Genomic DNA, 23865 nt, shown 5'->3' with positions numbered 1-23865 from the left:
TTCCACTGTGGGTCATGACCCCATATGGAGTTGAGACCCATACTTTAAGAAGCACTGGTCTAGATGACCACTTATGAGGGAAGTTCCCATATAGAGGGCCAAAGTAGATGACCTGCACCTTTTACTTTCTTTTATTTTTTTTGGAAGGGGTAAGGTAGGGAAATTGGGGTTAAGTGACTTTCCCAAGGTCACACAGCTAGTTTTGTGTTAAGTGTATGAGGCTAGATTTGAATTCAGGTCCTCCTGACTCCAGGGCTAGTGTTCTATTCACTGTGCCACCTAGACGCCCCACACCTTTTACTTTCAACTCCATTACTTTACAAACTACAGTATCTATACCCACCTCTTACTGTGTGGACATAATCCATTCTGAAAAAGTTGTCCATAAAGGGAAGATGTGTATAATAAAGCAACTGTATAATGAGAGTATTTCTATTCATTTTAGATGAGAAAATTACTAATGGGTTCAGCATACTCCTTCCCCCTCAAGTTACCTTTCTTAGTTTAAACATGAATAAACAACAAAAAGATCCCTAAAAAAAAAAGAAAAGAAAATATTTATTTTCCCCAATTGATAAATGGTCAAAGGCTATGAACAGGCAGTTTTCAGAGGAAGAAATTAAACCTATCTATAGTCATATGAAAAAGTGCTCTAAATCACTATTGATCAGAGAGAAGCAAATCAAAACAACTCTGAGGTATCACATCACATCTGTCAGATGGGCTATCATGACAAAACAGGAAAATGATAAATGTTGGAGAAGATGTGGGAAAGTTGGAACACTAATTCATTAGGAGTTGCTGGAGCTGTGAGCTGATCCAGTCATTCTGGAGAGCAATTTGGAACTATGCCCAAGGGGCTATAAAAATGTGCATACCCTTCGACCCAGCAATACCTCTTCTAGGGCTATGGGAAAAAGGACTCACATGTGCAAAAATATTCATAGCAGCTCTTTTTGTGGTGGCCAAGAACTGGAAATTGAGGAGATGCCCATCAATTGGCGAATGGCTGAACAAGTTGTGGTATATGAATGTAATGGAATATTATTGTGCTATAAGAAATTATGAAAAGGCAGACTTAATAAAAACCTGGAAAGATTTCTATGAACTGATGTTGAGTGAAGTGAGCAGAACCAGGAGAACATTATACACAGTAACAGCTACAGACTGTGATGACTGATTTTAATACACTTAGCCCTTCTCAGCAATGCAAGGACTTAAAACATTTCCAAAGGACTCATGATGGAAAATGCCATGCCAGAGAAAGAACTATGGAGTCTGAATGCAGAGCGAAGCAGACTGTTTTCTTTTTTTTGTTTTGTTGTTTCTTCTCATGGTTTCTCCCATTCATTATAATTCTTCCATACAACATGACTAATGTGAGAATATGTATAATAGGAATGTTTATGTAAGGCCTATATCAGATTACAGGCCGTCTTGGGGAAGGAGGGGGAAGAAATTTAAAACTTATGGAAGTAAATATTGAAAACTAAAAATAAATTAAATTTAAAAAATAAAATGAAAGTTAAAAAAAGTTAAAAAAAGAAAGTTAAAAAAAGAAAATGTTTATTAAATATGACTGGTGTAAGCTAATGTTTCTCTCTGCTTTCTTTGCAGGTCAGAATTATGGTAGAGAAAGAACTTCATTTCCCAAAGGACTGTACATCTAAAAGAGAAGCAGACATGTCACTGGATGACTTATTGATGAAAACTGATGACCTCTTAGAGAAGGAGCAGATAGACAGTGGAGGGTTTGGGATGGTATCCTTGTGTTTTCATAGAAGCCATGGACTTGTGATCCTGAAAAATGTATACACTGGACCCAAGCGCACTGAGTAAGTTGGCACAATAGATTCAGTGGCAAGAGAGAAAGTGTATTAGTAAAATCAGAGTTTTAAGGAAGGAAGATAAAGCATCATTCAGCTCATCTAATTTTAAGGTTTATTGAAAGATACATAAGCAACATGCATATAATTACTCATACAACAAGGATACAAGACATATTCTGGTCCACTTAGATTCCCATATTTATCTGGCCAATGAAAATGAAACCACACATTTAACTGCTCCCAGGAAGTCTCATCTCTTTAGAATTCAGGGATGGGGGAACCTGCAGCCTCGAACCGACCTAGATGACAGCCCAACTGCTAGATGGCCCACAGCTGTTAGAGGCTATACAGCTTTATATTGAGGTGGGGGGAGGAAAGAGGGAATGAAGGGGATAGAACAGGGATAGACAAAGACAGAAAGAAACAAGAGAGAGAGAGAATAAGGAGAGAGATTGATAGAAGGGGGAGAGAGACAGAGGGAATAGGAAGAGAGAGAGAGAGAGAGAGAGAGAGAGAGAGTAGGGAGAGAAATTGAGAATGTACTAAGTGCTTACAATGTGCTGGGTACAAAGAACCAGATGAGTCATTTAGGGTAAGACTACCCCAGCTACATTTTTAACGTAACAGTCATCAGGTGTTGGTAGAATTCTTTAGAGTACAGGCACTCACTCATGAATGTTCCACAATTTCTCTAGCTTTCTCTTTCTGCACATCGCCCCTTCTTCTTTGGGTGAGGGGCCTTCTCTAACTGGCCTACATGAAAAAAGCCACAAAAATCAATCAATGGCTGCTATGACTGTCAAGGTACATATAATGCATTTTATATCTGTGTGACACTTTGGAGTTTTCAGAGTATTTTTACATGTATTATCCCACCTGACCCTCACAACAATTTTATGAAGTAGGAAATCAGAGATGATTATCCCCATTTTGTAGCCCAACAGCTAGAGGCTCAGGGAAATTCAGTTACAAGCCCAAGGTCACATAGCTATTAAGAAAAAAGATGTGAGACTACACACCCAGGTCTTTAGTACATGCCACTTTTTTTTATATCACACTATTTCTCAGACAATACCTAGACAAGTATCTTTGTAGGATGGCTGGCATTAAGAAACCTAGTAGTATAGGTGGTAAGCTGACTTGTTCAGAAAAGACTGAGGATGGGAGAAATTTTTCTAATATTTCCCTATGCTATCTTCACATGCTTTATTGCACCTGTTACATCCAGCTATGGGGAACTTGAGGAATCTATTCAGATGTTAGGAGTAGGACTGTAAGCCAACGTAATGGCTGACTCCCTCGCCCGAGTCAGGAGTCAGAGTTCTACTGGTTTTGTTATCTGTGAAAGATAGGTACAATGTGTATACAGGTAGATGTACCTGTGTTGTTGTTGTTCATTTGTGTCCAACTCTTCATGGCCTCAGTTGGGGTTTTCTTGGCAGAGATGCTGGAGTGGTTTGTCATTTCCTTCTCCAATTCATTTTACAGATGAGGAAACTGAAGCAAACAGGATTAAGTGATTTGCCCAGGGTGACAGAGCTAGCACGTGTCTGAGGCCAGATTTGAACTCAGAAAGATGAGTCTTCCTGACTCTAAGCCCAGCATTCTATCTGCTGTGCCCTCTAGCTGCCATTGTGACACCTGTATTGACTATAGGTGAAGTCACTATTGCTGTCAGTAATAAATCTTGTATCAACAGAGCTGTTTTCTTTAAAAATACTTCTTTTCCTTTTCTTTTTATCTTCTCTTCCCCAGCAAGGTTTATTCAGTATTCCTGTAGTGTTTTAACTTTTTCAAAACCTTTTTTGTAAATATTTGAAATTTACAGCTCTTTTTTTTTTTTAAAGCAATCGGGGTTAAGTAACTTGCTCACAGCCAATTATTTCTGGGTGTGGTACTAAGTATCTGAGTCCGGGTTTGATCCCAGGTCATCCTGACTCTGGGGCCAGTGCTCTTACTCGCTGAGCCACCTGGCCACCCCTAAGCAATTGGGGTTAAGTAACTTGCTCAAGGTTACACAGCCAGGTGTTTCTGGTTGGGTGCTAAGTGTCTGAGCCCGGGATTCGATCTCCAGGTCATCCCAACACTGGAGCTGGTGCTCTTACTCGCTGTGCTACCTGGCCGCCCTGAAACTTACAACTCTTTAAAGTAGGTAGTTCGTGTATAATAACTTTCTCCCATTTTATTGATGAGTAACCTAAGGTTATATGACTCTACCAAGGGCACATGTACTAGAAAGTGGCAGAACCAGACCTTGAACCCAAATCTCTTGACTCTAAACCAATACTCTTTCCCACTATACCACACTGCTTCTTGGGTTTTCCCTTTAATGTCTTCACAATCTCAGAAGGCTAGCTCTTCTGAGCAAAAGTTCTTCCATTAGAATTCTAAATGAAAGGAATTAATAATGAATATATATCAGTCCCTGACAATCCAGACTTGATGGGCTGATATCTCTCTAACATCTGCACCTTAAATGAAGAATTTTTATTAGTCCTTAGGAAGATTCCTCTATCCAATCCAACAATCCATTAGTCAACCAATAAGCATTTAATAACACCTACTATATGCCAGGTATTATTACATTAGGTTCTGAGAATACAAAGAAAAACAGTCCCTGCCTTCAAGGAGCTCAAATGAGGAAGACAATGTGTGCATATGTGGGTATATGTATATGTAGGTGTTTATGCATTTATGTGTATGTATATATGCAAATGCAAAGTACATGTATGTCTATGTGTATAAATGATAAATACAAAGTAAACACAAGGTAGCCTTGGAAGGAAAGGCACCAGTAACTGTTGAGTTTGAAAAAGTTCTCTTGAAGAACATGGTCCTTAGTCTGAGTCTTGAAGGAAGCCAGGGATTCTAAAAGTCAGAGATGAATAGGGAGATCATTCCAGGTATGAGGCATAGCCAAAGACATGGAGATGAGGAGAGGGAGCATTTCATACAAGGAATAGCACATAGGCCAATATGTATAGAGTGCAGGGTTCAAGGAAGAGAGCCATGTTTAAGAAAACTGGAAAGATGGGGAGAAGCCAGAGCTTTAAAAGTCAGGTGAATTGTCTGACAAAAACCAGGTGCTCAGGACATGCTTTTTAACTAATTTACTGATACTTGATCCCAGAAGTAACAGGAAATCACTGGATTTTATTATTGTTGTTCATCTTGCATTTTGGAAAAGAACCAGAGATATCAAAGGGTAGTGCCATCACTTGCAAAAGGGGCTAAGGGTTACCTGGTCAGATCTATGCTTTAGGAAAATGTAGGGGACACATTAAAGCAGGAAGAGACTTGAGGTATGGAAGCCAGTTAGGAGTCTGTTGAGGTACTGAGGGTTGGCAGTATAAGTAAAGAGAAGACAACAATTTCAAGAAATGTTATGGAGATGGTGATGGCAGGATCTGGCAACTAACTGCATATATAGGGTAAGTGAGAGTGACCACCTGAGGATGACATTGAGTTTATGAACATGGGTAATAGGAAATACAATGGTGTACATAGCAGTATTAGGGAAGTTCAGAAGATAGGTGGGTTTGGGGGAAAGGTAAAAAAATAATTAGATCTCTTTCAGATATATTGAGTGATATTTACAGGATATAGAGATAGATATAGAAATCTGGTAGTCATCTGCATAGAGGAGATAATTGAACCTAGGGGAGCTGATGACAACACCAAATGACAGGACAAGGGGAGGGGAGAGAGACAGAGAAAGGACAGGCATAGAGCAAAATATCAGAGATAGCCACAGTTAATGGAAGTGGCATTGGAGACTGAAAAGGATCTAAATAGGTAGGAAAGAAACAACATAGTGATGTCACAAAAACCCAGAAAATAAAGCATATCTAGAAGGAGAAGGTGGTCAACAGTGTCACATGCTGGAGAGAGTTCTAAAGGATAAGGGCTGACAAAAGACCATTTGATATGGCAATTAAATAATCACTGGCAACCTTGGCATTTCAATTATTGGCATTTCAACCTTGGCAGGGTTGATAGAGAGTGGTAAAATTGCAGATGATAATGAGGTCAGAAGGTGGATTACAAAGAGTTTAGGTAAGAGAGAGTGTCAGGAGCAAAAGCAGCAGGATCTAGTGTAGCTGAACTTTTTAAGGAATTTAGCTGAAAATGAGAGGAGGGGTAGGGCTGTAGAGGAGATAGCAGAATCAAGTGAGAAGGGTTTTGTGGGGGTTTTTGTTAATTTTGAAGGACTGAGTAGACACGGTTGTGGTTGTTGGCAGAAGGGAGGCAGCCAGCACCTAGATAGTGCTTGAAAATTAAAGAGAGGGGATGATAGTTGGGGCAATCTACTAAAGCAAACAGGAGGTAATAGGATCAAGGGCACATATAGAAGGATTGACTGTGGTAAGGAGAAGGGCAGCTTCTTCATTAGAGACTGGAGTGAAGAAGAGAGCGTGGAACATGACGTCAGGAGGTTGTGAGATGGGAATGGGAGGAGCATGAGGTGAACAACTTCATTTTTTGGTGAGGTATGAAGGAAAGTGCTCAGCTGAGAGAGTGGTGGTAGGGAGCGTTGTAGTGGGTTTGAGAAGAGACAAAAGCACTTATTGAATACTTACAAAGACAAAATTAAGAATTGTCCCTGCTCTCAAGAAGCTTGCCTTCTATCAGGAAGATAAACTTGGGAAATAGATAAGTATATTTGCGATCGTTTGATGAGAAAGAGCACTAACTAGGCTAAATCAGGAAAGGCCTCCCGTAAGTGGCCTCCTATGAGCTGGGCCTTGAAAGAGGCCAGGAATTCTAAGAGTCAGGGTGAGAAAGAGGGGCATTCAGGAAATGAGGAATAGCCCCTTCAAAACCATAGAGATGGAATATGAGGTGTTGAATTTGGAGTACTATAAATAGACCAGTTTGAAATGTAAAGCACACAAAGTGGAGTAACATTAACTAAGCCTGAAGAGGGAATTGGGAATGAAGATTATAAAGAATTTTCATTTCCAAGCTAAATAGTTGATATTTTATTGAGGAGGGAGCCATTGAATGTTCTTGAGCAGGGGAGTAACATGTGACCTATGTTTTAGGAAGACTATTTTGTTAACTGTGTCAAGGATATATTGGAGAGGTGACAGAATTCAGTAATCCACTTAAAAAGCTATTGTGATAAAGGCCTTAAATTAGGTAGCCATGGGAGTGGATGGCATAGATGCTAAAGATGTTGGAGAAGGAATTGACAAGATTTGGCAACTAATTATATATGGGGAATGAGTGAGAGTGAATACTCAAGATTATAAATGTGAGTGACTAGAACTATAGTGGTGCCTTTAACATAAATAGAGAAGTTTGGAGAGGGGTGAATTTAAGCAGAAAGATAATGAATTTTCATAGGGGATGCTGACTTTGATGTGCCTGTGGGACACTGAGTTGTGGAGAGTGAGATGGGGAATCAGGGAGGAGTTAAAAGATTGCCTTCTGCAGTGCTCTCTACTTGAAATTAGATAAAAATAAATTTGTAGGAGAACTATACAAATTTCAGACTTTTTCTAGTGCTGTTTAGCAGCACATGAATGGGAGTGGAGGGTGGTGGTAGGAGTTTGGGATTTAGTCACGCATGAGCAGTGAGTGATAGGACAAGGACAGGAATATAGAGGAATGAAGAGTTGAACTGGTTCACTAAGGGGTCATCATTGGGAAGGAAGGAGAATGCAGCTAGGGCAGGGTTGATAGAGAGTGGTAAGATTGCAGGTTACAATGAGAATGAAGAATAGGGAAATGAGACTTAGGGACAAATGGGCCAATAGATAGAAAGGAGGAAGATTTTAGCTCAGTATAAGAACTTTCTAAAGAGTGAAATTTCCAGAAAATGCAACTGAGCTGCCTTACAAGGTAATAAGTTCTCATTAGAGGTGTTCAGGCTAGGAAGCCATCTGTCACAGATTTTATAGATTGAATCCTTTGCTTTGGGTAGAAGAATAGACAAGTTTATCCCATTGGGTTCTTCTACCTCTGAGATTCTGTAACTCAAACACTATTATAAAATGTTTACATCCATTTTGACATAGCTACGTCTCCTATAGATCATTCAATCCGTGTCACAGAAGACAAGAGTATCTGTAGTTTAACTGTAACTTTATTTCCCTTATAATGCAAAGAAGAATGGAAAGTCTGTGATGTACATGGAAAGAAGGTTCCAAAAATCTCTAATGAATTGAGCTTGTGTATCTCTTCCTTTACCCATGATAACTCTTTCCAAGTAATCTTTGGGTGTGGGGGTGGTGGGGGGGGGTCTATTAAAAACTCTAAACTCATGGAAACTGTTAAAAAGCTAATAAAAAGGAGAAAGTGAAAGACTGGGCAGAGGTTTGCCCTAGGCATCCTCCTTCTGAAACAGAAACCAAGAAGCAAACAGCTATTTGCTGAGCTTTCATCATTGCTTACTCCATGCTGGTATATACTGCATGGGGAGTCATATGATAATAACAGCAAGCATTTACATAGTATTTTAAGGCTTGTAAAGTACTTCACATATATTATCTCATTTGTCCCTCACGATGACCCTGTGAACTAGGTGCTTTATAGATGAGGAAACTGAGGATGAGAAAGGTTAAGAGACTAGGTCTGTGGGGTCACACAGCTAGTTAGTAGCTGGCAGGATCTGAACTCCTACACTCCAAGTCCAGCATTCTCTCCACTACACTACCTACATCAGGTTGCTGTTGTTCAGTCATTTCAGCCATGGCTGATCCTTTGTGACCTCATTTGAGGTTTTCTTGGCAAAGATGCTGGAGTAGTTTGCCATTTCCTTCTCCAGCCCATTTTACAGATAAGGAAACTGAGGCAAACAGGGTTAACTGACTTGCCCAGGGTCACACAGCTAGTAAGTGTCTCAGGCCACATTTAAACTCAGATCCTCCTCCCTCCAGGCCTGGAATTCTATCCACTGTACCACCAAGTTGCCCACCTATATCATAGGATCAGATTTAGTACTTAATGGGATCTCAAAAGACTATATGATCTAACCCTCTCATTTTACAGATGAGGAAATGGGCACAGAGAGGGTAAGGGATACTGTCAACCATGTCACAGATCCTACTGTGTATAGAGCAGAGTTACCATATTAGAGAAGGTGGTCCATGGCAAGCCCCATGGTGCCAAAGGCACACAATCTCTTTACCCCATTAAATCTCTTACTCTCAACTCTCAATATACTCTTTGGCTCTGAGGCTGTACCCTGACAACTCAACTCCCACACTCCTTCTATTCTCTTAACTCTCTCTAATTACTCTTGATCCTTCTTTCACCGGGCTGTGCCCCAAATGGGCCACTAAAGGTCAGGCTTACAACTTCCAAGTTGTCTGGCTGATTCTTCTGCCCTCCTGTGCTCACACCTAGATGAGCTTATAGCCATTTCACAACCAAATGCTCTGGCTGCTGTGTGACTATCACAAAATCCTCCAACCCCCCAAGAATTTGTAACAACTTACTTTTTTGGTCCAACTGTCCCAGCAATAGTGAAAGATGGGGAGAAAGTCACCTCATGCAAACAGCAATACTTGACTCTGTCTTCCCTCCTTGGTCCTATGGTATCCTAAGGCATGGACAGAAAGAGAGCTTTCTGGAATTACTGCCTAATTTCTTTCAGATTTCAGCCAGATAGCACCTGCCTTCTAGGTTTGTCACGAAGACCAATTGCAGTTATATTTGTAAAGTGCTTAACACAATGCTTGATACATTATAGGCTCTATAGAAACGGGAGTTATTATTATCATCATCATTATTATTATTAGAGTGTAATTTGTTTCCTTTAGGTTTAGGAGTGGACTTAAATTTGACCACTGTATCAAATCTATCTGGCTAGTATCTGTATTTCTGTCAATTGTATATTTATCATAATGCTTGTGAATTAGAGGCTCAGCAAAATTACCTTTTATATACAGTGAAAGCCATTGTTGAAAAATGGCTACAAAAATGATAGCTGAAATTTATATGGCCCTTAAAGGCTTTCAAAGTATTTTATCTCATTTGATCCTCATAACAGCTCTGTCAGGTAAGTCCTAGTGTTATCCGCATTTTATAGAAGAAGAAACAGAGGCACAGAGAGATTATTAAATCATTTATGCCAGAAGAATAAAGTCTATAAGCATCTGAGCTGGAATTCATGCCCAGGTTTTCCTGATTCTACATCTAGATTCTGTCCATTATGCTCCACTTCCAGTTATCACACAGGTTTAGATTGAGGTTGTTTTTCTTTTTGAAATAGGAATTGTATTTCTTTTTTTGTTTTTTAGGAATTGTATTTCTTACAGTGGTTCAGAAAAGTCATATCAGGCCATGATAGGGTCTCTCAAATGAATTCATGCATAACCTCTATCCTTCTATGCCTCATATCTCATTCACATATGAAGCTTTGTTGGAAGATAGCAGGTGAACATGGAGAAGAATATTTATAAGATGGATAGATATATGCAGGGCTGGCCTTTCCTATAACCAGAGCAGTCAGTTTCCTATGTGGTATGATTTGAAGGCACTTGGAAATTTTTTCTCTTCAAATGTATCTCCCTACTAGCTGTTTATACTGCCTGAAACTTCACCATTAAAGATTCTTTCCTTTGGGTTTAACAGTTCTCCTATGAGTCTCTTTTAAAAATGCAGATAACTTTTGGAGGAACGAGAAATGACATCTTAATATGAGCTCACTGACAATGGGCAAGGCCTGTGGAAGTACTAGGGCAGAGGACATGTAAGCAACGAAGGAAAGGGAGAAGAGGAAGTAATGGTTATTAAAGAAAAACCACCTACTTTTCACAATTCTTCCAAGGGCCAGCCTTAAACTTGAGAATCAGTGAAGTGTATTCAAGGTGCAAGAGAATTCTCTCTTACAGTACCAAAAAAAAACCTCTGGAGGAATACCTTCGTTTGAATTCATTGACAAGAGGGTTGATAGTGTAACACAGGGTTTCTGAACCATTTTTGTGTCACTGACCCTCTTGGCATTCTAGAAAAGCCTGATGGGCCTCCTTTTGGAATATTTTTTAAAATTGTAATTGAAAGAAATACTCAATTTTATTTAGAGACTAGTGAAAATAAAGATGTAATTTTTTTTCCCCACCTGAGCTCATGAGCCTTTTGAGATCTATGCACAGACCCCAGATTAGGAATCCCTAGTCTAACAGAAAGGGCTCATAAGAATTGCATGTGTGGGGGCAGGTAGGTGGTACAGTGAATAGAGCACCAGCCCCAGAGTCATGGAGGACCTGAATTCAAATCTGGCCTCAGACTCTTAACACTTACTAGCTGTGTGACCTTGGGCAAATCACTTAACCCCAATTGCCCTGCCTCCTCCCCTCCAAAAGAATTTTTTTTTAAAAAAGAATTGCATATGTAATGGGGATTTAGTAAAGTTTTATTTGGGGACTTGGTATAGTTCCCCAAATAAGTTAATACATGACTTCTCTCCTTCATATTCCTCATTTTGTTCATAGGAATCACAAGAGAAAAATTGTTTAATCTAAGGAATATCAATGAAAGCAGGTTTTCTTTTGTCACCTTTTACACAGTGGTTATGAAAAATATTTTCTCTTTCACTTTGTCTAGAACAATGTTGAGTTCCTGTTGTTGGTAGGGTTGCTGTTCTGGGACACTAAACTAGCACTTACTCTCATTGGCATGTTCCCCCTCCAACAGGTATAATGCTGCTCTCCTTGAAGAAGGGAAGATCATGCACAGGCTGAAGCATAATCGGGTAGTGAAGTTCCTAGGCTTTATTTTAGAAGATGGGAATTACTCTCTGGTGATGGAGTATATGGAAAAGGGGAATCTCATGAAGGTGCTGAAGACAGTAAGTAAAGAGGTTCTCACACACATACTTTTAAAGACATTGTGGCTGAGCTTTTGAAAGCTGATTTTCCATTATGGTCATTTTAATGTCTTTTTTGCATACAGATTGACCAAGACATTTCTTTAAGTTTTTAAACAATAAAGTTTTACCTGTAGGATTTTAAAAACACAGTGCTTTCTAAATGTACAAATATTTTTATTTAACTTATGAAAAAATGCCCTGAAACCTTTTCTGATAACCCCACAATGATCTTTTTCTCTTAAAAACTCCCGTTATCATGTAGTGTTGTCTATTATTTATTTACGGGTATACATCTACCTGCTTAACCAAACTATGAGGCCCTTGAGGACAGACACTGTACCTTACTATCTAGTACAGGACCCTATGCAAAATAAGGGCTCAGTAAGTATTTGTTAGTTTATTAATAATGTAAACCTCTACTCTGATTCTTTGAAACATGATTTCTTGGTGTGAATTTTCTCTCCATCAATAGAGTAAATAAACCCACCTTAACATCTTATGGGATACCATGGCCAAAAATTTCATTACCTGTTGGCTAACCCCAGGTGATGAGATGTAAATGAACTGGGTAAAATACATAATAGTATGACAAATGTCATGCCATAAAGGACCACTTCTTTTATGGGAAATATGTAACCTTACTTGTTCCTGGCAACTTAATTGGATGAGATGAGTGTAAGAAAAGAGAGGTGACAAATCCAAGCCACTATCACCCCTCTCTGCTTTATGTTTTTAAAGGAGTTTTTATTGTTTTTGTCTATTTTAGTTGCCTAACCTATACATTCCTTAAAGTTGAATGAGAATATCACATCTAGTTCTCTGAAAATTGGTGTTCAGTGTATGGTATAGGAAGTGTAACCATAAAGAAATTAGATTGACTTTTAGCAAACTTTCAATTCAACCAACATTTAGAAAACACTTGCTGTATATATAGTACTATCTCAGGTACTGAAGGAGTGACAAAGTTTAGCAGACATGGTCCCAATTCCTCAAGGAACCGCTGTTCTAACAAGCGGATGAGACATATCCAGATAACTATAATACCCAGTAATCCATGATACAGACATTGGAAAGATGTAAAATGAAGTGAGATCCAAAGGGAATGGTCATTGCAGACAGAGGGGAAGGTGATCAGGAATAGCTTCATAGAGGAGATGGCCTTCGAGTTGGATGTTAAAGGATAGGTAGGAATTCAGTTAAGAAGCGAGTAAAGGACAAAATATTTCAAGACTAGGAGATAGTTCAAACAGTTATAATGGAAATTCATGTGTGTTTTGGAGGACAGAATGTAGTCCAGTTGGGCTCTAGCATATAGTATATGAAGTATCATGAGGGAAATCGGAATGGGTTGGTGCCAGATTGTGGAGGACTTTAAATACCAGCCAAAGGAGGTGGAACTTTATTCCATACAAAACAAACAAAAAAAAGGAACTACTGAGGATTTTTTTTTTGACCAAAGAGTGACAAGACTAGCTCTTTTCTATAATTTTGAAACTTGTGTGAAGGATATAATAAGATGTGGGAGTAGGAGAAGGAAGAAGAAAGCAGAAGTAGAATGTCTTGTTTGGATGCTACTCCAATTGTGCCTGGGAATCATTGTCTGCACCCAGCTGGTGGCAGTGAGGAGACGAAGGGGCAGATGTACCCAAGAGATGCAGCAGAGGGGGAACTTTCAGGACTTGGTAACTGATGAGTGTCGCTCTCCAAAATCATAATCTCAGGAGGACAGAGGTTCTACACTAACTTGTTTCATTGATGATTGCCCCTTCCCACACTGCTTTGGAACTCTGCTTTCTGAATTCAGTTTACAAGTCACATAAGGTCAGCCCCGTTGCTTTACAGTTACACCTTTGACAAAAACAAACATTAAACAAAAAAAGCTAGAGATCACTCACCTCATACACTAAAATTAGCTCTGGAGGACTTTTAGCTATTTTCCCAAAAACAAATCTATTGTCAAATGACTACAATTTGACACCCAAGGGTAGGCAAAAGAATATACTACAGGCTCTTATTCCAAAATAGTAGTTCCAATAATGTCTGGTGTAATTGCAAGCATCATTAGGATACTGTACATAGCCTCCCAAAATAACTGCTTTGAAAGGAACAACAGTGACTTGAATGAACTTCAGAGAAAATTTTCAAGGGAAGTAGTAATGCAGTATTACTGTAGTTATAAGAATGTACCAAAAGAAACTCAAATTTTCTGGCATATTTGTTAAAGAAAGAGTTGCACACCTTCAAAATCATACCTATATTCCTTTTATAGATCAGACTGCTTCCACACTGTGTACTCATTCTTCCTATAGGCAGCATAGTGTAGTGGACAGAACCCTGGACTTTTAAGTCATGAGGATATGGATCCAAGTTCTGTGTGGTACTGATTAGCTGGGTGACCATGAGAAGGTGATATAGTCTCTTTGAGTCTCAGTATCCTCACCTGTAAAACGGGATAACAGTAGCACACACCACACAGGGTTATTGTGAGATTTAAATAAGGCTGTATGGAACATATTATATTAATGTCAGCTTTTATTGTTATTTTAAAGGTTTAAATCTTTCTCTTTTCCTGTTCTGTGTCCATGAAACAACACGGACATACCATTAACTTCTAGCATTCCACTGATGTGATACAGTATCTATGCTCTGAAAATCCATAGAGAAACTTTAAAAAATTTTGGTCTTTAAAGTAAACATGAAAATTTAAGTATATAAAGAACAAGAAGATTATATGCAAAACCATCAAAATGCATTGTTATATGTAAAACCATGTAGTTTTTTTTTAAGTATATAGTAATTTTAATATGGTAGTAAAAAAATTGCCTTGTTTGTGTCACCTTCTGAACTTTAGAGAAATTTTTCAAGGAAAGTGGAAATGTTTTATTATTACCATAGTTATAAGAATGTAGCAAAAAGAATTCTGATTTTCAGGATGCTGCTAAAGGGAGACATTCTTAGTGATTAAATGGAATCGTTTTTAGTGTTCTGTTCTCCGAAAAGCTGATTCATGGGACAATTATTGCCCTATCTTGTCTTTTTATTCCTTTATTCACTAGAACTCTTTGTCATTTTTGTTTTAGACTAATATCCCCTTGTCTCTGAAAGGGAGAATCATTCTAGAGGTCACTGAAGGAATGTGCTACTTACACCAAGAAGGTGTAATTCACAAAGACCTAAAGCCGGAAAACATTCTCGTGGATGACAACTTTCACGTTAAGGTGATGATGTAGCCCACAGAGTGCTGGGCTCACCCTCTGTACTTACTGCATTCTATCCACTCTGATCTACATGTGTCTTCTGTGTACCATAGAGCAATACCACTATACAGGATATTGGGTAACAGCCAGCTCAGCCCTTAAGTGGCACTGGTTATAGTTTTTGGTTTTGTTGTTGTTTTTTAAAGAGTGACATTGTGGAGTTGGGGGAATGAAATGTTCACTCCTATTTCCTATACTGATTCCAGGTTAAGTAGTCTTATTTTATTCACACCAGAATTATATGGATTCCCCCAAGCAGAGGTAAATTGTTCCCTTTGACTTAGTCTCATTTGTACATTTTTGTCTTTCTCTCCTGTTTTCCCTTTTTCGTGTTTGCTTTCTGATCTCTGTATTTTCTTTACTGCCTCCTTCCTTCCATTAGGTTCCGGCCAGTGACTCCACAACAAATAGTGTCATGGCCCTCTCCTCAGGGTGTCTCTTGCTGAATGAAACTTCTGGGTATGTGGAACAGCTTGCATCAACTGACCAGTGGACATTACTTGGGGGAAATATAAAGCACACATCCCCAGGTCACTATCTGCTGCCTACTCAGACAGGAGGACTGCTCAAAAGGACATTTTTCCTTGCCCCTAGAAACTTTTGAATAACGCAAAAGGAAAAAGTAGGAAATTTTAACTGTTTTTTTCGATCCCTTATTTGGACCTATTAAAAACTGCCTTTAGCTTTTTTACAGCTGCTTTGGAACTTTTCATAGAATATTAATATATAAATTATTTTTAATTGTAAAATTATATAACATATTAACATATAAAAGAAGATCAAAAGGAGTAAATAAATTTCCAAGGGACATTTCCAGAGGAATTTATAGATTCCTGAGAAATTAGGGTAGCAATGTGGTATAGAATTCTAAGTTATAGAGCCAAAAGATCTTGATTTAAATCCCTGTTTCTGTATGACATTAGGCAAGTCAGTTAATTGACTTGAGCCTCAATTTTTTTTTGTATTAAAATAAGATTAGGCTAGAGGTCTTCTCACATCCTTTCCAGCTCTAAATCTGTGATGTAAAACTTAATCCTTTATTATTGGCACACATCTTTTATTTAGATAAAGTAGTCAGAACTTTTTTGGGTAATTTTACTAGTTAAATTAACCTAAAAAATGAACCTTCATCTGAATGCTATCACTTTTTTTTAATTCATGTTGTTTGTCCTGGACCAGTGACATCACAGGGTGATGTCTCGACTTGCACATGAATTGAATTTAAGTGAGGCAGAGCTATGCAAAGTCATCAGCCTTTCTCTTCCTGAGTCATTGAAGTTCAGTGGTAGGACAAAAGTCAAGATAACTGGAAATGGCCCAGAATGCAAAGGATATTGTCATCTTCGATGCCCAACCAAGCTCCACAATGGCCATTGGAAAATAATGTTTCTCATCTCATTCTTCTGGGGAAAATTTTCACATGCTTGGGGTAGACATCACCCTAATTCACTGACAGGTTTGAGGTCCATCAGTTACCTTCAACCTGGTTTAGCCCTTCTGATGAGAAAGTTTACCTGAGAGTCAGGGGTGGGGTGGCCTATGCATCTCCTATAGCTTCTTGGAGCTACAGGTAAGACTTAAGGTGGACACCAAAGGTGAATGAACAGTCCTGAAAAGGACTGAGCAAGTCCTCACATCTGAGCTGCTAATGCTCCCTGAACTCCCCATACACCACAGCAAGCAGGTGACAAAGTGGGGAAAGTGTCCAGCCTGGAATCTTCTGAATTCAAATCTGGCCTCAAATATTTACTAGCTGTGTGACCCTGGGCACGTCACTTAACCCTGTCTGCCTCAGTTTCCTCATCTGTAAAATGAGCTGGAGAAGGAAATGGCAAACCAACACCAAATGGGGGTCACAAAGTGTTGGACATGACTGAAAATCAACTAAACAACAACTTCTGACTGCTCTTTTTTATATATCATATCTGCCATATTTGTCTAAAAATTCATGTAGGTCTCTAATGACTTGGATTAAACCAAAGTTTTCTGCAAGATTTCATAGTACCTTCCATTTTAAGTCAATCCAACAAACATTTATTAAGCACCTGCTGTGTTCAGGGCATTATACTAGGCAGTGGAAATACAGAGATGAAAAATGACCCAATCTCTGCTCTTGAGGAGCTTATAGTCTAGTGGGGGAATACAACATGTACATATTAGGTAGAAGGTAGTAGGAACAAAGGAGATAGCCAGACAAAATATTATAAGAAAACTTGAAGAGGGAGTGATCACTTACCAAGATTACGTCACATGTATATCCTGTAGTCTGATCTCTGGTTTTGCCCTCTTTTGCAGATAGCAGATCTTGGTGTTGCCTCCTTTAAGACCTGGAGCAAACTGACTAAAGAGGAAAACAACAGGCAGAGGAAAATAAATATTGCTGCTAATGTGAACGCTGACCATCTAAGTACTATGAGTAGGGCAGACGCTGGCACCCTATTATACATGGCCCCAGAACACTTGAACGATATCAACGCGAAGCCCACCGACAAGTCAGATGTGTACAGCTTTGCCATAGTGCTCTGGGCGATTTTTGCCAACAAGGAACCATATGAAAGTAAGACATGTGGGAGAACATCAAATGATTAACCCAAATTGTTCCATGGTTAAAACCTATTTGTCTTTAGAAAATTAGTTACAGTTTAAAGGAAACTCAGGATAAAAAGAAAAGAGTCATAGTAGTAATAAGAAATCCTAATATTTCATTCAAACTCTGGATGGATTCTTAAAGTTCAACAAAAGGGGCTTTGTGTATTTATTTAACACAGCTTAAGTAAACTGCTGTGCTAGTCTCTGAAGGACAAAATGTTATATAAGACATAGTTCCTGTCCTCAAAGAACTTACAATCTAGAAGGAGAGGTGGGAGGGAAAATAGGTGCACCATGGAAACACCCCCCCATTAGATGTTGCTACTATTGCAGGAAACAGCTAAAGGTCGTGGAATTTGATAGTTTGGGAACTGCAAACTAACTTTTAGGGATGCCAGATAGCCTTTGGATTGAACTGGTCTGGATATAGTGGTGAAAGTGAGTAGGAAATACACTGAAGAGAAGGTGCAGTGTACCTGTGCATTTGTGGTGTTTGAGCCTGAGTCTCCATCCCTTGTGTTCTCACTGGGGTGCAAGCAGATGCTCATAGATATCTGGTCCATACTGCTCCAAAGCCCACACATAATGTGTGCCAGAACAATGAAGCTTGGTTAAATCCAGCCTGGCCTACTTGTATTGTACCAGCTGAATTTGCTCTCAATTTCCCATCTCTAATGAATAATACTCAGTTGGTTATGAGGCATATTTAACATAGGGAGTTGTGATTTCCCCATTACTGGAAAACTTTGAATAGAGAGGCACAATGACCATTTCACAGAATCTCACTTATTGTTTTTTAATTGAATATTTAATGTTGGTGGAAATGGGGGATGGGAACTAGCTCATGATTTGAAAAGCTTACAATATAATCAGGAGATTAAGATACACACACATTTATACATATATGTATATATACATATATACATACACACATATGTGCATATAAAACTAGGTAGAAGAATTAAGAAGCCTCTTGATGAGGGTGAAAGAGGAGAATGTAAAGGTTGGCTTGAAGCTTAACATCCAAAAAACTAAAATCTTGGTAACTAGTCCCATCACTTCCTGAAAAATAGAGAAAGAAGAAATAGAAGCAGTGTCAGATTTTATATTCTTGAGCTCAAAGATCACTGCAGCTATTAAATTAAAAGATGCTTGCTCCTTGGAAAAATCTATGGCAAGTATGGACAGAATAATAAAAAGCAGAGACATCACCAACAAAGGTCCCAAAGGCAAAGCTCTGGTTTTTCCATGGTAGCTAGGTGGCGCAGTGGAGCGAATTCCTGTCCTGGAGTCAGGATGACCCAAGTTCAAATTAGATCTCAGATATTTACTAGTGGTGTGACCCTGGGCTAGTAATTTGACCCTGTTTGCCCCATTTTCCTTACCTGTAAAATGAGCTGGTGAAGGAAATGGTAAACCACTTCAGTATCTTCACCAAGAAAACCCCCAAGATGGAGTAACGAAGAGTCAGATATGACTGAAACATTGAACTACAACATGGTTTTACCAGTAGCAATGTATGGCCATGAGAATTAGACTATAAAGAAAGCTGAGTGCCACAGAATCAACGCTTTCAAACTGTGATGCCAGAGAAGACTTTTAAGAATCCCTTGGACAGCAAGGAAATCAAATCAGTCAATACTTAAAGAAATTAATTCTAGCTGTTCACTGGTAAAATGAAGCTTAAATACTTTGGCCACATAATGAGAAGATAGGACTCATTGGAAAAGACCCTGATGTTGTAAAGACTGAAGGAAAAATGAAATGGGGACAGAAGAGCATAAGATGGATAGACAGTATCATAGAAGCAATGAACATAAACTTGGGCAGACTTTGAGACCCTGGTATGCTATGGTCCATGGGGTCACAAAGAGTTGGACATGACTGAATGACTGAACAACAACTAAGTAGGACAAGCTAAGGGAATTTTTTTTAAAGTTTCCAAAAATTGACTTAACATGACTAGATGGGGAGAAGCAAGGTTAGGCAGCAGTTCCTCTCAAAAAGATTTGGAGATTTTAGTGGATTATAGTAAAAAAAATAATAATATCATCTTACGTTGCACTTCGAGACATAGTATCCAGGAAAAAGAGTTCATAGTCCTCTTCTATTCTGGTCAGCCCACAACTAGAGTCTGAAGTATTGTGTTCAATTCTAGGAACCATACTTTAGGAAGGACATTGATGAGCTGGGGAACATCCAGAGGAGGGTAAAGGATAGTGAAGGGGCACAAGCTCATGCCATATGACAATTGGTTGGAGAATAGGGAATCTTCACCCTGGGGGGAAAAAAAGAGAAGATGCAAAAGCACATGATTGCCATCTTCTAGTTTTTAAAAGCCTATCATGTGAAAGAAGGATCAGGTTTGTGTTCCTTGGCCTCAAAGAGTAAAACTAGATGTTAAATGGCCTTCATGTAAGGAAAAACTTCCTAACAATTACTCTGAACCAGAATAGATTGCTTTGGGACATAGTGGTTTCCTTTTCATTGGAAATATTTAAAGAGAGTCTGAATGACCATTTGTTGGGACATAAAGGGAATTCTTGTTCAGGCATGGGTTAGACTGGGAAGCCACTGAGGTCCCTTCAGACTCTGAAATTCTGTGATTCTGAGATGTCAAGGGAAAGTGTCCTATGAAATTTGAGAAGCACCTTTCAGTTGGGTGAATCTAATAAACAAGTGGTGCCTGAGATAGAATTCCCAAGAGAAGAAAGAATTTCCACAGGCAGAGATGTGGAAGGAGAGCATCCCAAGAATAGAAGATACTCTGTGAGAATGCAGCGAGGTGGAAAGAGGCTAGCAGTCAAGTCTGGATGAACACATAGTATGTGAAAATGAATTGAACAAAAATATGACTAGAAAGATAAGTTATAGAGAGCCTTCAAGGCCAAGCTAACAAGTTTGGATTTCATCAGAAAGAATAGCAAGTGACTGGTGAGTGACAAAGTCAGCCCCCTATATTAGGAAGATTATTTTGGTAGCTCTATGGAGGATGGCCTCCACTAAGGCCCTCTCTGGTATTTTATCATGGTGTGGAGATAACCTTGGATTTTTGAAGTCTGTGTTAATGGATCACAAATTCTGATCTGTCCTACAAAGATAAAAATGCTCCAAGTATGGACCCAATGGCACATTTTATGTCCAACGGTCAGTGTAGCTCAGTGTAGACACCCACTATCAATTTGACCATGGGTTGATTAACATTTTGACCATAGAATCTCACTAAAATTACATACTAATAGAGGATTTTCAATTTGAATCAACAAAGTGAATATACATACCAGCAGTCACAGAACCTTGAAATAAAGGAAAAATGGAGAGAAGGAAACTGGACACAGGAATCCTAATTAGGAGGATATTGTAACAGTGTCATTGAGAAACAATGAAGGTCTGAACTAGCATAAGTGGAAAGGAAATGAATGCAGAGTACTGCTGATGTGCAGTCAACAGGTTTGAGCAACTGGTTATAGGAAATGATGGTAAAGAAAAGAGTTAATGAAGTCTATGGGAATTTGAGCTTGGGTAACTAAACAGATGACTCTTCCAACAAAAGAAATAAAAGAGCTGGAAGGATGGGGTGCTAATTGAAACCTTGCAAGTGGATAAGGTTGTGGGCAATAGAAAGGGATGAAAGCAGATTTTTGGATAATACTACACTTAAGGAGTGGGAGGAGGAAGATGAGTTAGTGAGGGGGTTTGAGGAGTAGTCAAGCATGTGGGAAACTAATGAGGAGTGGCTAGAGCAAGGGAATCCAAGGAATGGATGAGTGTCATGAAAGAGAGGACAATCCATACCTCCCCGAAGACTGGAGGAAGATCAATGAGAACAAGGACCAAAGACAAAAAAACAACCCACACCCTCAGGTTTGAAAATTAAGGATTTATTGGTATCTTTGAGATATCACTTTGAGTAGTGATGGGGATAGAAGCTATATTACAAGCTGAAAAGTGAATGGTGATGAGGAAGTAGATATAGTAAGTATGGACTATTCTTTCTAGAGTTTGTCTGGGAAAGGGAGGAAAAAATACTGTGAGATAGTAGTAGGTGAACAAGGGAAGATCCGCTTAGAATAAAAAATACTTTGATATGTAGGCAGAAGGGAAGGAAGCAGTAGAGGAGACCTAGAGAGAGGGAATAATCAACAGAACAAAGTCCTTGAGAGGACAGTATCGAAGACAAATGGATAAGCCATAAGCCTTGGCTAGAGGAGAGCCACTTCATCCTCTAAGACTGAAGGAAAGGGAGGCAGGAGTAAAAACAGAGAGAGGTGTGAAAGAGAGCATGGGAGGGAGCTTATCATGAATTGTTTCTGTATTCTCAATAAAATAAAAAGCAAGGTCATGTGCTGAGGCAAAGTGTAGTTGGATGTTTGAGGAGATGGGAGAAGGTTCAGGGCAATTTCTGTGGGAAATGGGACTATTTGAAGTCCTTCATTTTCAAAGAGGATTGGTGACATCACTGGCTGATGTCTTGACTTGCAGGTGAATTGGAGATAAGGGAGTCAATCATAGCTGAATAGAAAGACCGCCATGAAGTGTAAGAACCAAGTGAACCCAGTCACCATGGTTTTTGTTCTTGACACCAACAGAATTGAGACAAGTTGTCACTGAGTAGAAAAGGCAAATGAGAGTGACATTGATTAGGTATTAGCAAAAGGGCAAAGAAGCAAGGTGCCACCACAACCAGAAAAGAAGGGCAAGTGAACTGTAAAAATGAGAAGGTAGCAGCTGCTGCCAATAGTCATTTTTTTAAAAAGCATCTTTTGCTCTCTTAGTCTGAGGCAGCCAGGCTCAGCCCAGTGTCTGGGCTGGTATTTCTAACATAACCATTACACTATGATGACAGAGCTAAGTGTTGGCAGGAAGACAGGAGAGAGAGCTAGATGGAATTTCATTGTGGCAGAGCAGTGTGCGTCTCTAGGATCTGATTACCTGGGTAGTTTCCCCTTGTATCTGTATTTATTTCCCTGTCTTATGTATATCACTAGGAAAGTGACATTTTTGGGCTGTTCAGAAGGTTGCTTGAGGCATAGGCACATTCTACACCAGAGAGCTGAACAAAGTTGACCTTTTCACAAAATTAGCTGCAGCTGAATTTCAACAGCACCTTCTCAGAGTGTAGCCCTAATGTTTGTAAAAGTGGACCCAGGATACTGAGATAAGGACTTAGGGGTAGAAGGAAATGCACTGTTGGTTGAGATGATTGAACTATAGAAACAGGATTGAAGCAAAGGAAAGTGAAGCCAGAACAGGGACGAGTAATGAAAGTAAAGAAGAAGAAATTAATTGAGAAGAAGTCTGTTATCTTTAGAGAAGGGAATATCAGTGTTCAAGATCTTGGAGACAGAGCACTTTCAAGTGATGGTGAGGTTTAAGGTAATGACTACGCTATTGTGTGAATAAAGAGTGGAGATGGAGGTCATAAGATATTGATGAATCTCAGGAAGACAAAAGTGTGGGAAGGATCATTAGTGTAAATATTGAAGTTACTAAGGAGGGTGATGGAGATTTAGGAGTAGACTACAAAGCCAAGTGAAGACTGTGAAAGAGTTCCTTGAAAGTTAAGAAGGTTGGAATAAGAAATAAAATGTTGATGTTATAGAGATTCCACAAACCATTGCTCCCAGCTAATTTCTGAGGACTTAGAAAGACAAGTGATAATAGTGTAGTTGGGGGCTGGAAGCTTTCAGAGATCTCATTGGCTAACTAGATGACCCATGAAATCCCTTCCAGCTAAGGAATACCCTATGTTAAAAGAGCCTCTTCTGCCTCTCCTAACAGTTATATTTGTTATAGACACTAAAAGTAATCCCTAGTACAGGTAAAGGTAAAAACTTTGTTTACATATTTTCCTTTAGCTGTAGCATACTTTTATGAAGAGAGACTGGAGAAAGAAGGGCAGTGATGAAGTTTATTTTTGCCTTTCAGATGCTATTTGTGAACAGCAGATAATAACATGTGTTGGAAATGGAAACAGACCAAATGTGGGAGAAATCGCTGGAACGAGTCCAAAGGAGATTATTAACCTCATGGTACGCTGCTGGAATGGGAATCCAGATGATCGACCAACGTTTAGTGGTACGGTATTTATGAGGCTGAGCTTTAAAATATTTTCAGGGATGCTGCTGATAGGAGCTCAGAAAATTAAGCTCTAAATTCTAAATAGTTTCAAATTGATTTTCCAGATCTTTTCAAACAGCTTTTTTTTTAAGCACTCACAACGACAAAGTCAATATCTTGTTTCTATCTTTTGTCTCTCTTCCCTCTCCTACTTTGTTTAGCATTTGTTTTACAAGTGACTGGCCAATAAGTGCAATCCTTATAAGCATATAGCATATATCAGTGTGCTTAGCTGATATAGTTGCCCAGG

The 23865-nt window shown here is 39.1% G+C and overlaps 2 protein-coding genes across 11 annotated transcripts in view; both read left to right on the top strand.

Moving 5' to 3' along the window:
* The window catches only part of BPHL (biphenyl hydrolase like), a 467045-nt gene that overhangs the window by 354536 nt on the left and 88644 nt on the right, over positions 1–23865 (top strand). The window lies entirely within an intron of this gene.
* Positions 1–23865, top strand: part of RIPK1 (receptor interacting serine/threonine kinase 1) — a 60398-nt gene that overhangs the window by 19867 nt on the left and 16666 nt on the right. For all 8 annotated transcript variants that reach the window (XM_069103582.1, XM_069103581.1, XM_069103577.1 and 5 more), the window contains 5 exons: positions 1618–1835; positions 11475–11628; positions 14730–14867; positions 17202–17463; positions 23424–23573. In XM_069103582.1, the coding sequence (XP_068959683.1) occupies positions 1627–1835; positions 11475–11628; positions 14730–14867; positions 17202–17463; positions 23424–23573 (913 nt within the window). In that variant the 5' untranslated portion in view covers positions 1618–1626. The remainder of the gene's footprint in view (positions 1–1617; positions 1836–11474; positions 11629–14729; positions 14868–17201; positions 17464–23423; positions 23574–23865) is intronic.

This window comes from Petaurus breviceps, unplaced genomic scaffold (genome assembly GCF_028583685.1).
Source record: "Petaurus breviceps papuanus isolate PSGF00001 unplaced genomic scaffold, PetGlider_PUasm1.0 582, whole genome shotgun sequence".
NCBI lineage: Eukaryota > Metazoa > Chordata > Mammalia > Diprotodontia > Petauridae > Petaurus > Petaurus breviceps.
Note: the sequence above shows the minus strand (reverse complement) of the source record. Positions and strands in the feature narration are given on the sequence as shown.